General features: G+C 32.6%; 1 protein-coding gene and 1 non-coding gene across 2 annotated transcripts; one reads left to right on the top strand and one right to left on the bottom strand.

Moving 5' to 3' along the window:
* Window positions 1-5053: 5053 nt before the first annotated feature.
* Window positions 5054-5200, bottom strand: LOC116146997. The gene has a single exon (XR_004130598.1). It is a non-coding gene; the product is annotated as a small nucleolar RNA snoR135 (small nucleolar RNA).
* A 3586-nt stretch (window positions 5201-8786) lies between these two features.
* LOC116146978 (transmembrane ascorbate ferrireductase 1) lies at window positions 8787-11546 on the top strand. The gene is made up of 4 exons (XM_031432401.1): window positions 8787-9137; window positions 10614-10662; window positions 10814-11013; window positions 11105-11546. Exons 1-4 carry the CDS (start codon window positions 8994-8996, stop codon window positions 11405-11407), a joined length of 696 nt encoding a protein of 231 aa, XP_031288261.1. The 5' UTR covers window positions 8787-8993; the 3' UTR covers window positions 11408-11546.
* The last annotated feature ends 2191 nt before the right edge of the window (window positions 11547-13737 follow it).

The following is a 13737-nucleotide window of genomic DNA, read 5'->3' as shown; positions in this document are numbered from 1 at the left end:
GTATTAAATTACAAAAAATTTCATGCCAAGAAGCTCTGAACATGCTTGAGAGTTGGAAATATTTTGGCTTCAACAAGAAGGTGTCTATGCTGGTAGCTTATTACGTACCCGCAAAATAAAAGATATGGTAACAACTTTAAAACATAAATCATTGTCCTAAACAACTTTAGATAAATATTTTATTTTATCTTAAATTTTTAATATAACATAGCATATATTTTTTACAATATACATATAATTATTACTATGTAGAGGCAAGTTTTTTAAGATGTGACCTAAAAAAATTATAACTTATTACAATGCGAAATTTATTCTTATTTATAACTAGTCAAAGTTGAGATTATAATTTTTTATAACTATATGTAGGTTATTTCTATGTAGAGTATCGTTATAAAGAGGGTCTACTGTATTAGAAGTTGACTTTATTGAAAACCAAACATAAGTTGGTAATATATATATATATATATATATATAGAGATATATATATAGATATATATATATATATAGAGAGAGAGAGAGAGAGAGAGAGAGATGTTATAAGAAAATGGTTTATTTACGTTAGATATTGAAACTTGAATATTATTTTCACTTTTTATGAAATGTTTCTCAAGCAAACCCTAAAAGTATTTCTAAAGGACTTTTTATATGATCTAGACTCTTTATTTTAAAAAGTATATTCATAAAAATAAGAGTCCAATGGACTCTTTATCTTTTAAATATAAATTAAGGGTCTGCTTGGGAGTTTTATGGTAGCGATTATGAGAGTAAATCATCGTAGCGGTTTTGAGGGTAAACCACAGTAGCGATTTTGAAGGGTTTTTAGTAGCGGTTTTTAAAACACCCAACCTGTGCTTGAGAGTTTATTTTCCAACAATTCTGATAGTTTTTTTAAATGATAAATTTACATAAATGTCCATAAAGTTAAAACACTCTCTCTTTTTGATAAATATAGATAATGCCTACATTATTTGTTTTTATTTTCTTTCTCTCCAATCAAACAAGAGGCTCTCTCGACAGTTATGATTGCTTTAACAAGTTCTATTATTGGAGGTCATTAGTTTCAGTTTGCAGTTGTATTTGGTTTGATGGAATATATTTTTGTTTCTTTCATTTAAGATTTGTAATGAAGCTCTTGAGGATAGAAGTTTGCTGTGTTGATTTCCATTACCATCATAAAATGGAGGAGTTGACTCTTTTGTGAATTAGCGATTGCAAATAGCAACTCTGTTCGAACTATCAGAAACCAAAATGCCTAATTTTAGGTTGACGTCGCTTCTTGACTATCACAAATTAAACGAGTTGTGTGCAGCAGCAAAGGGATTTGTGTGCAGCAAATTAAAACCATTCACTCACTTCATGTGTAGCAGCAAGAGATTTGTGTGCTAGAGAGAAGTCAACAGCAGCAAGAGATTTGTGTGTAGCAAAGGGATTATTAGTGGAAAGGGGTTTTTTTGGGATAAAATTTTTAAACCAGCCAAAACATCTCGATTTTGGGTGTTTTATTAACCCATCAAAAATACACTACACTGATTTTGGGGGGTTTTTAAACCAGTCAAAATCAGCCTATTAAAAATCTGGCAAGTAATGGTTTTTAAACATCTCAAAACTAGTCTAATTAAAAACCTCTCAGAACCAATGGAAAAAAAAAAAAAAAAAAAACCTCTCAAGCAGACACTTTAGAGTGAGTTTAGCTCCCTACATCTAGAGAGTCAAATTTCACTCTCTATCCCAATTTTAATTAATAAACTACAAGTTTCTATATATTTTATTTATTAATTCTCTCCCTCATTAAGTCTTTTTCTCAAAAATAATAAGCATTTTCATTAAATTTAAAGAGTCAATTGAATTTGAATAAAAATTTTATTTTTAATATTTAAAAATTAATAAAAATATTCTTTATTTATATAAAAAATACTCTTTAAAATAAATAACACAATTGAATATGCTCTAAAACTAAGTAATTATACTTAACGTGTGATGAAACCATGCACCGCCAAGTAGCATCATTTTCCTTTTGCGTTTTAAAGTAAAGGCAACATATAAATAAGAAAGCACTCAAAAAAGCTCCATTAAACATTAAGTATTTAGTTTGTCGTTTACAATTTTGTTTTTACCATAAAGTAGAATTGATTATGTTGTGGGAAATTAGGCAGAGGCTTTAAAAAGTTTCACAAAAGACTTGAGTGGCCAGTTTAGTTTGATACAAAATCATTGGAATGGTATTATTGCTGCATGTGTTTTCTCGTGACTATTTACTCTCTTTTTTTATCTGTCTTCTTCATAACCAAAAAGGGTCAATTTTCTGGTGTGTTGAATTATTACTAATTCTGTATTTTTCTCTGCAGTAAATGATGAGAAAATCAATGTTTAAACTGTTCTCTGTTCAAAACACATTTTTAAACATTCAATTGAAAATGTCAAAGACTTTAAGAGTAAGTTCTCAGCTCTTTGGAAATGTTTTAGCAAACCAATTTCTAAAAAAATAAATTTATTTTTATTTCATTGAAAAAAAGTTTCTAAAATTCATCTAATATTTTGAAAGTTAATAATTATAAACCTAATTAAAAAAAATGCATTTTATTTATAAAAATGGCTAGAAATTGATTTAATAAATGTCCTTTACAAACATTAATGAAACATACTAGTTAAAGGATGATTAAGAGATGGACCACAGGGGACAGCAGTAGCACCAATATTAATGAATTATTATTAAAATTATGGTTGTGACATTCCTAAATGTCTTAACTACCTCATTTCATTTACATTAACTTTACCAACTACCATCATTTTTCCCTGCTTTTACAACTTCTTATTAATTCATCATCTCAATTCAATGAATAACATTTAGTGGTGACTGAATTTTATTATTAAAACAAAGAGAAAAATAAAAATGATACTACTATTCTTCCCAAAATTTATCTAAATTTTTTTAATCTATTAGTGAAAAACCAATAGCTGCACTCCTAAAAATCATGATTATTAGTATCTTATGATACACGATATGTATCTTATAATAAGATTCAATACGGGTCACCAACGATACGTATCAAAAAGTATATCCTAAACTTTTTGATACATTAGTATGTATCCTAAGATGTAATACATATCAGTTCGTTTCCTTAAAAATATCAATATAACTTTATTAATTTGGGTCAGATTCAGGTCATCCAAACCGATTCATTAAAACCTATCCAAATTTATCCATTTTGCATGAAGAAAGTGAAGAGGAAGATATATAGCCCGTTTTGCATGATAACAATAACACAAGTAAAAATATAGATATTAACATTGATCTTGGAAATGATATAAATGGTTGAGAAGAAATGATATAGATTTTTAATTTTGTGATTAGTTTTGATTATGTAAAAACATAATTTAAAGTCAATAAAATCAAAAAAAATTGTTAATTAATCTTGATAATGATATTAATTTTCAGAAAAATTTTATTATTTTAAAAAAAATATATATTTTATGATACGATTCCCGATATACGATTCAAAAAATTAAATTTTGGATACACGATACAATACTCGATTTAATAATATAGAAAAATAATATGCCTCATTTCCACCTACTCGATAGCCCAGCAAACCCACAAACCCATAGAAAACGAGAAAGATTGAAGTATTGTCCCGGGATCCAGGACAGATATTAAAAAACCAAAAAAAAAAAAAAAAGTTAATTTTATTTTAAATTATGATGTAATTTCTAAAGACAGTATTCATCATACACAATATTCAATGTACACTCTTTTTCTTTATATTTGTATTGCCTTTTAAAAATTTGTTAACCTTCAGTCTCTGGTTTCTGTGATATTTGATAATTTTTTATTGGCCTTTCTTTGATAATTTTATGTTGGTCCTCCCTCTCAGTTTTGTGGTCTATTAAGTCCTCCATCCATATTAATGAATGAACAAGTTGTATGTGAAATAAATTGTCTCTCCAGGTTGGGTCCTTTTAACAGTTGTATTTATAATCAGATTTATTTGCTTCAATGGTAATGCAACTGCAGATTTTACCATTCCGATGGGATTAATTCTCGGTAATGTTACTGCTGCATAAGATATTCCTTTTGTATATGCAGTGATAATGTTCTATTCTAAGGCCGGCAATGTTACGTGATCATATTTTAGCAAGATTACATGGAAAAGGATTCTGGCAAAGGTTATTCGGCAATGCTACCTTGTTAACATGGTAACAGTTGACCTGGCGGTGATGTGATGTACCGTATAACGTGGTACAGGAAAAATAATGGCTCCGTTTGGTTCACAATTTTGTGTTTTTGGAAAAAAAAATTTGAAAAAAATTAAAAAAAAGTTGAATTGGAGGGTATTACGATGTAGTTTATAAATTGTAAAATACCCCCTCTGTTTATTTTTTTACAAAACACCCTTATAATAAAATATTAAAAGTTAACAAAAACACTCCCAATTCACCCTCAAATACGGACAGCCGGCCACCACCGCCGGAGGGTGGCGGAGTCGCCGTAACAAAACATTAAATATTAGGGATATTTAATTGAATTAACAATTAGGAAATTTAAAAAATGTTGAATAAAATTGTGAGTTTTTGGGTATTTTACTGTTTAATTGAATTAACAAATTAGGAATTTAAAAAATGTTTAATAAAATTGTGAGTTTTTAGGTATTTTACTGTTTAACTTTTTTGGAAATACTAAAAGTAGTATTCCCAAAATCCAAACAATCGAAGCCAATATCTGGCATGTTAACGTACTAAAACATCCCTAGGGTAAGGATGCCGTGATAAAGTCACTTGAAGGTAACGTTACAGGGAAGACTCCGCAACGCTACCGTGGTGACATTTTCGCCGTTAAATTGCTGTGCTATCGCAATGTACATCTTTACCAGTAACGCTGGCGTGATTGCGGGGACCGCAAAAAAAAAAAAAAATTGGACGGACGCTAACTTCCGTCACCGCGCATATTAGCAATAATCAGGGTAATTGTCGCTCGCCCATTAAAAAAAAAAGGGTTTAAGGCAAACAATTTCTTGAAAACCGTATAACACAAACATCAAATGAAAAAGACAAATTAAAATGTGGGGAAGATGATTGTTGAGCAATCAATGGTGGAAAATGAATCACAACTGCCCACCTTCCCTTAATTGGTTTTGCAGGGAACTCTTTCGGATACATAGTGCATTGATCATGGCACAACGCCGATACACACAATCCCTGCTCTAAACATTTGAGAACCGAAAAAATTAAAGAAAATAAAAACCACTTCTTTCATGTTAATACAAAACATTGACAAAGTTAGGGTTTCTTTCTCAAAGAGACGAGGAGTTCACTGCTAGTGAGAGCCGCAGTGTATATATATACTGTGTATGAGGCGGATGAAGAAAATTAGGGTTTTGTCAATTGTGTGCGTAATTACTTAAATGCCCTCGGGAAAGAAATGGCCAACGGGCTTCGTTAGAAAATTTGACCGGCCTTTTTAGTTTTTATGAGATATTTTTAATTGATCATTATATATATACAATTTTTTTTTAATAAAATTGTTTTAAGTATTTAATAGCTTTCTCTAAAATATTGTTTATTAGATACTTTTGTTCATAGACCATTTCAAATTTTGTTTTTTCTAATTTAAAAATTTTTTCTAAAAAAAACTATATCAATTTTTTTGTATTTATTTCAATCAAATACTGAAATACTTTAGGATTTATATAGAAGTGTCTATGACAGGTGTTTTTAATATTATCAGAACGAATAATCTTTATTCTTTGCTTGAACATGAGACCAAAAAACTTCTTAAATTATATTTGATAGAATTTGAGGTGAGTATGATTCCTCACCCAATAAGGTCTTATTGAATGGGAAGGTTATCCCCTCTTATAACCTAATAGGCTTGAGCGTGCCTAGTCAGTGTGAGACTCTAACACTCCCCTACACGGTTAAGCCCATATGTTGGGTCATGTCTATTGATGGAAGTAGTTGCTGGTTCTAATTCCTCACTTGCAGGTCAAGCGCTCAACTCAACTGAATCTGGACTCTGATACCATGATAGAATTTAAGGTGGGTCTGACCCCTCACCCAATAAGGCTTTGTTGAATGAGAGGATTATCCCCTCTTATAATTCAATAGGCTTGAACGTGTTTAGTCAGTGTGGGACTCTAATAATATTATTTCCAAGAAAAGTATTGCTACATTTATAGCTACATAAGTAACAAAAAGGCCATACTACCTTGGTAAAAAAACCCAATTTGGTTTTCTTTTTAATTATGAAAGCAAAGAATAAAGAAAATAAATATTAAATTATTACATTTTTATACTTACATAAGAGATATATCTAAGATTTACTCCACTAACTCCAAATCGGAATCTTATTTGATATGAAGAGATACATATTGGACCAGTAATAGTTCTTCCAAAAGCATAAAGTAAACCCTCCATGACACTTAATTAATAGATAATCATGTTCTAAAAGGAAAAAGTAAAACATTAATGCTTGTTCTTAGCTGTCACTAAATTATTGAAGATTAAATGCAATCGCCATCTTATGAAAAGAAGAGTAAACGGCATATTCTCATCCAAAGTTTAGCGAAATCTTAGGTTAATTCCTCTGGTTTCAAAAATTTCAAATTCTCACTCTTAAATGGACACCATTACTTTCTTTTTAATAATTAAATAATTAAAGGCTAAAATGGTTATTTTAGAAACCTGTATTTTTGCACGACTTCCATTCTTCTCGACTAGTTTTTGGGCATTTTTGTCATTGAAAATCTGAGTTGTCACCTCCATTCGATCCTTCATCATCTCCTCTTTAAAACCTATATCACCCCATCGCTCGATCACTCACTGTTTGTCGGAAAAGCCCACTATTTTTTTTTTTGCGCAAACAACCACTTTGCAGCAGCTTTTTCAGCCGTTTTGTCAGCTGGAAATCTTCACCACCACCACCATTTAAACCCCCTCTATCTGCTCGCAAAACCCTTGCTCCTTTTGCCTCACTTACTCACCGGTTGTCGGTTACGACCGCCACTTTCCACCAAGGGACAATCACTTTTTGCCACTTTTTTGATCAATTTTTTGGCAATCACCGATTCAAGCCAGTTTGGCCTGATTTCAACGCCGTTGTTTTGATCGATTGTTTTGGTGAGGGCTGGTCAGTGGTTACAAAGGTTGTCTCAGTGACTAGGTGTTCGTTGAGGCAAATTCTCAAACACTTGGTGTGCACAGAAAGGAAAGGGGATGGTGAGTCGTCGACAAGAGGAAATTGGCTAGAAAAAAACACCTAAACAACACAAAACAATCACCCACTCCAAAGACAACCAATTCACCCCAACAACTCCATAAAAACTCCTATTTAAACCCAAATTCACAAAAAAACCCACAAGAAACCCTATAAGAGGTTGCCAATGATCGGAGAGCTAACACAGTTTAGGTTGTTGGGGCTTTGGAAGAGGAGAGACCGGTGAGTCTATGGGTGGTGAGAGGGTGAATTTTGGAGCTAAAATCAGGCCTAACAGACTACGACTGTGTGAACAAAAAAATTGCGGTGGTCGACAAACGGTGACAGCACACGGTTAGAGATGAGAGGGGTTTTGGAGAGGGAGATGAGAGGATCTTGATGGTAGTGTTGGATTGGTCAGTCGATGTCGGAATTAGACAAGATCAGTCCTTAACGACGATCGAGTGGGTTTGGTGGGTGTTGGTGGTGGCTGGATGGTGATGATGGCTACGTGGGGTGAAATCAAAAATCAAGGGCAGTATGGTAATAGCATAACTCAAAAGTCAAAATTTATTAACAGTGTTAGTTTAAGGGTGGAAATATAAAATAAATGTAACCAGGGGTATGAATTTGGGGTGTCGTTAAACCTAGGGTGGGAACATGTCGATTGCTCTAAAAAGAATGAAATTGAGTTCTTGAAAGCCCAAATTCGATGGGCTTTAAACTCATTTGGAAACCAATCTTCTTGGGCTGGGCTTATGATTGGAAATTGTAGGCCCAATAGGCCCAGTAATTTTGGGTCGGATTCTCTAGTGAATTAGAGATCACTTGATATTTGATTCAAAATGGATAGATATTTAGGTGGGACGTCTCTTTCGTTTATGATTGAGATGTTTATTTGATCTGATCAACAGCTTGTCATGCTCCTCATAATTCATATACAGACTACAGAGTGATCAAAAGTCCAAACAAGATGACAAAATCCTCACCGTAGATTCCACCTACAAAATTGGATGCCCACAGGTATTCGTTTTGAATCCGGCCCACACTCAAATCCGTCAAACTTTATGATGTCATTGATTACTTCAATTTCCATTTGCAGCTGGCTAATCAAATTGCCCTTTAACGTCTTTGCATGCAATACGCCGTCGTACAACCCTTGCCGTCAAATGGAAATAGAGATCCACGTCCACTTTTTTGAAGTGGAATCTTAGGACATTGCGAAAAAAAAAAAAAAAAAAAAACACTACTACCCGGTACAACTTTTAACAGCTACTCATTGCTTAATCACCTCATTCTTTTTACAAATTTTAGGAAAGCCATTAAATTAGAATTATGATTTATTTTTTCTGTAAATTATTTTTTAATTAGATATTAATATGTTAAGACAATTTCAGCCTTCTCTTCTGAATGTGGCTGTTTTTCTGGTATCATACAATAAGATAAATAATTAAAGGAGTAGTAATATTAAATAATTAGGTGAAAATTCACAAGGGCATGTTTGGAAAGGCAAGTTAGCCGTCTGACTGTCCAAGTCCAAGGTAGAGGCAGAGACGCGAAGATGCAAATAGCAAGGGACAAGAAGTGCAACAATAATCAAGCCACGTGGCATCGTCCAACATAAAAACAAAAATCCTCCATTCAACGGCCATGATCTCCCGGAATAACCGGTACATACAACTAAGAGAGACGTAGCCACTAGTAGCCAAAGAAATTAGAAATAGATTAAAAACGGGAACTGCTCTGTTTGCAGTTTGCTTATTCTATCCTCTCAGAATTCCTATAGAGAAGAAGAAGAAAACAGATGGCGATAGCAGTACCGGCTCTTCCATTCACTTTTGTGGTACACGCGCTTGCGGTTATCGGAGCAGTTTTTGTACTGGTTTGGGTACTGCACTTTAGAGGTGGAATAGCATGGGAAGCTTCAAACAAAAGTCTCATCTTCAACGTAAGCCCTCCCTCCACTTTTATTTTCTAAATCCGGGTTTTCTTCTTTATTGATTTTAATCAAAAACTGTTTGTTTCCATCAATATTGAAAGTTTTTCTTGTTTATCATTTGTGTTGCTTTCTGCGAAGTTTGGTAAGTCATAGTTTCTGGGTTTGGTGGTTTGAGTGCGCCATTTTCAATGCTTTGTGCAGTTAAAATACAATAATGTCCCAAACAAGTTGCTTATTTTTTAGTTTATCTTTAATCATTAAGTAATGTCTAATGAAAGGTTGAAGAAGACTCTTGTTCTTGACTTTGGGCTTTCAAAAAATATGCCATTATCATGAGGAGAATCAATTCCTTATCTTATTCGATTTTGGCATGTTTGTTAATTCTCACGTTCATGATTTGGTATTGGATGTCATCCAATGCCTTAAGGCTTAAGACTCCTTTTTTTGCCTTTATTTTTTTATTTATTAAAAAAAGTGTAATTGGGATAAAATGGTCTAAAATTATTTATATTAATTTAATTTAAGGTACCTTTACATTTCTGGCGTATTTAATTACCATTTATCTTAAAGTAAGATTTATGTCTTATCCTTTGGAGGCATTAATTTACAACTAACCACACCAAGTTAATTAATAAACCAAAATCTACTCTCCACGTGCACCAAACTTTATAATGTTTTTTTCTCATCACCAATTACCCTTCTTTGCACAAAGTTTTCACCTACTCTTCAATTTCCCTCCTTCTTTTTATATTACTATTCCGGATCCACCTATTACATTTGTGATTTACCTTAAAATATCAGGTTTGTAATATATTCAATGGTCCGTTAGGATTAGTCAAAGTGCGGGCAAGATTGCCCGGACACCTTAGTTATTAAAAAAATAATGTTAAAAATATTATTATTATGATTATTGTATGTTAGTGAGAAATAAGACTTTTATTGGATTTAACTTATTAATGAGAGCAAAAATCTGTGCACTCCACACTCCACAGGATATGTGTGTGATGTGGCCACATATTTATCCATTTTGGACTTATTTTGCTGAAACTCACATTGGTGTAAGCCTCTGTGTGGTGTGAAAAAAAGGATTAGATCGTATGTTGTCTATTCATTTTGTTGGCTTGTTTGGTAGTATTTCTTTCCTTACTGTTTTATAGTCCAGAATTCTCGATAACGAGTGCTTTTGTTGGTTTCTTTCTTGGTCAAGATTTTCTACTAGATCTAGATATATCTCAACCTTGATGTGAACTGAACTTCAAAAGTTTATTACAGTCTTAATTCAGATATGGTTGTTAGGTCATCATCAATAAGATTGTTTTGCAATACTTGCAGGATTAAATATAATGCTTAGCCATGAAGTATCAAACTTTAATTCTTGAAACACTTTACAGCTTTTCTTGTTACAAAGTACTTAGATAAAAGGGCTTCTTTTTATCTAAGAACGTTATGTTCTTATTATGTTTTCTTTGTATATTTTTTTAACAGCTTCATCCGGTACTTATGCTTATTGGCCTAATCATCATTGGGGGTGAAGGTAATTTACGTAATTTTGTTTATTGTAATTGTATCAGATGGCTACAGTTTGATATTTCTTACCCTTTTTAGGAACGTTAATTCTGAGGTTTAGTTCAATAAAAACTTGCAATCTTTCTATCTGATTTTGTTTTTCCACTCAACAATTACAGCCATTATAAGTTATAAAGCGCTTATTTGGAGAAAAGAAGTAAAGAAGCTTATACATCTTGTTCTCCATGCAATTGCACTGATACTGGGCTGTATTGGCATCTACGCTGCATTCAAATATCATAATGAGAGCTCCATCGCCAATCTTTACAGCTTGCACTCCTGGCTTGGGATATCTGTCATTGTTCTTTATGGCATTCAGGTAATTCCCCTTTCATTATTGTAATCTTCTATTCTTTATGAAACTTTGATCATCTAATCTAAACATGGAGAGATACTTTAAAATATTGTAGTGGATATACGGGTTTCTGTTATTCTTCTATCCCGGAGGAACAGATGCATTAAGGAGCGCGTCGCTGCCCTGGCACGTGCTGTTCGGGCTGTTCGTTTATGTCCTGGCAGTCGCCACTGCTGCCATAGGCTTCTTGGAGAAGCTCACATTCCTGGAGAGTTCTGGTCTCGCTAAATATGGATCAGAGGCCTTGCTTGTCAATTTCACTGCTGTACTTACAATCATATATGGAGCCTTTGTTATTCTTTCAGTAAGTTCCCAGGCTCCAGCTGAAGATGACTATAGCTATTCAGCTATAGAATAATAAGATGATGAATGTATTTTTTTTTCCATTGGGTGGAAGCTAGTAATTAAGCTGTGAATTATATATATAAATGTGTCTTTATATAAACGTTGTTACTTATCAACCATGTAACTCTGTAATATTTTATTTGTTTGGGACAGTGGCATTGTTATTTTTATATTATTCTATATAATTTAATTAAGCTACCTTATATTAATAGCCTTCACCTGACACTAATAATAAGTGGTGTGGGACATAATACAGCTTGAGTTGAACACACCTAGACGATGGTTTCAAAGGAAAGAACATCTGAAGGACGAAATCTGTATATGATTTACTTCAAGTTGTCCATGGGAAGATAAAGAAAAGGACTGGAATTGATCGAAATGTAATCCAGAATTCAACCTTTTCATTATTATATTTACCTAAACCTATGATTGGACATTGACACCAACCAATACAGAATAATCTGAGGCATTGATGGGGGGAAAATGAAGCAGGTGTCATCAAACACTCTGGTTTCAGTTTCATCTCCCCAAGTAAAAAAATTTAACAAAATCCATGCGATATTTTTGTCCAATTTTAATACAATATCCATTTTTAAATTTGTACAAGTAAAGGAATGATATCGATTAATGTAAAATCAAGGTTTGATTGATACCAAAATAGAAGTATGAATTCATATCTTTTTATATCAATAATGATATCCAAAAGTAAGATTGGATGGGTTAAGTTGGGAACAAATCATTTCCAGTATAATGTTTTCAAAAATTAAGTGCGGTGTTACTGTTACTTACATCATAATAGATTATTGAAAGAAAAATCTAATATAAAAAAATTAATAATATATTATCAGGAGAATGACAGACCATAAATCCATAATTGTGACAGATAGACGCTCAGGGGACCACTTGTCCAAGCTGACAGCCACAGAATATTTTAGTCTCAAGAGCCCACAACGTGGCAGTCCCTCCGATAACCGCCAATAAAGCTTGTCATTTTTCAATGTTTCTCTTCTGGTACTCCGACCAATTGAGTATACAAATTAAAATTACTTAATCGGGGCGTTTGATTGGGGTTACATGAGATTGTTCGGTTAAATTATCTTATATTATTTGATTATCATATTTAATTATCAAATAATATAAAATATTAATAATTTTTAAATATTAATAATGATTATTATTGATAATATTAAAGGTAACCAGATTATCTTTATTTTTTTAAGTATTCTAAGATTATTAGGATTATCTTTTTTTTTTTTTTGTTACAATTCTATTTATTATTAATAAAATTTTAAGACAATAATGCTCTTATTTTTAAATTTATTCACATGAATATGGTTTTTACTATTTCACCCCAATTAATTAACATTTTTGATAAAATTACCTTTGAATTCAAAACAAATTACAACCCGCCTAAGCTGCCGCCACCCCCACCCACCTGTCGCGATGGCCAATAGTCGAAACGGCACACAAAAGGCCGAAAATAGCCAGATATCTAGCCGAAAACGACGCATGGAGGTCATTTCCTACTTTTCGTGTACCGTTAGGTTGCCGGATGCCGGTGGCCTGCGGTGGTTGCCGACGACTGGCAGTGGCTAGGTTGGTGGGGGTGCTTTATTGATTTTCCAAATTTTTATTATGTGGTTGTTTTTGCTAAGTTTTTAAATGCAGGGTTTATAATAACCTAAATAATAATCACTATTAAAAAATAATATTTAATTAGAGGACAATTTAATAATTTAGATAACATACCCACCAATTTATTCTTTCCAACTAAACATATTAATATAACATGCCCACCAATTAACTAAAAACATTTTCCTAAATATTTCCAGTAATTTTCAAAGTAATCTAATTTTCCAGTAATCTAACATTCCCTGAACCAAACGCCCCCTTAATATAAAATAATTTACACAACTTAGAAAAAAAATTAATGCAGTAGATAAATAGTTTTACATTTTTCATTATATAAATAAAGCTTGTGTCCGTGTTATATCCAGAACAGAAAAGATACAGCTACAGAAGATTATACACCGAATTTATGCATCGAATGACGTGACAAAATCCTGACCGTTGATTAATATTAAGTTAAAATTAATTAATGGTCAAGATTTTACCACGTTATTTGATGCATAAATTCGGTGCACTACTTCTGTAACTGTAACGTTACTCTACCTAGAGAGCGTCACATTTAGAGTTTTTTTTTTATTATTATTATTTTGAACGACAATATGAGCGACCATATCCATACGTGATTGACATTAATTGCTTTCGCCTAACTCCATTGGATAGAGATACAAGTCATTCTCCGGTTGCTGCCTCCAACATTGAAATGTACTTTCCAAA

Source organism: Pistacia vera, unplaced genomic scaffold, assembly GCF_008641045.1.
Source record: "Pistacia vera cultivar Batoury unplaced genomic scaffold, PisVer_v2 Contig486, whole genome shotgun sequence".
Taxonomy (NCBI): domain Eukaryota; kingdom Viridiplantae; phylum Streptophyta; class Magnoliopsida; order Sapindales; family Anacardiaceae; genus Pistacia; species Pistacia vera.
Note: the sequence above shows the minus strand (reverse complement) of the source record. Positions and strands in the feature narration are given on the sequence as shown.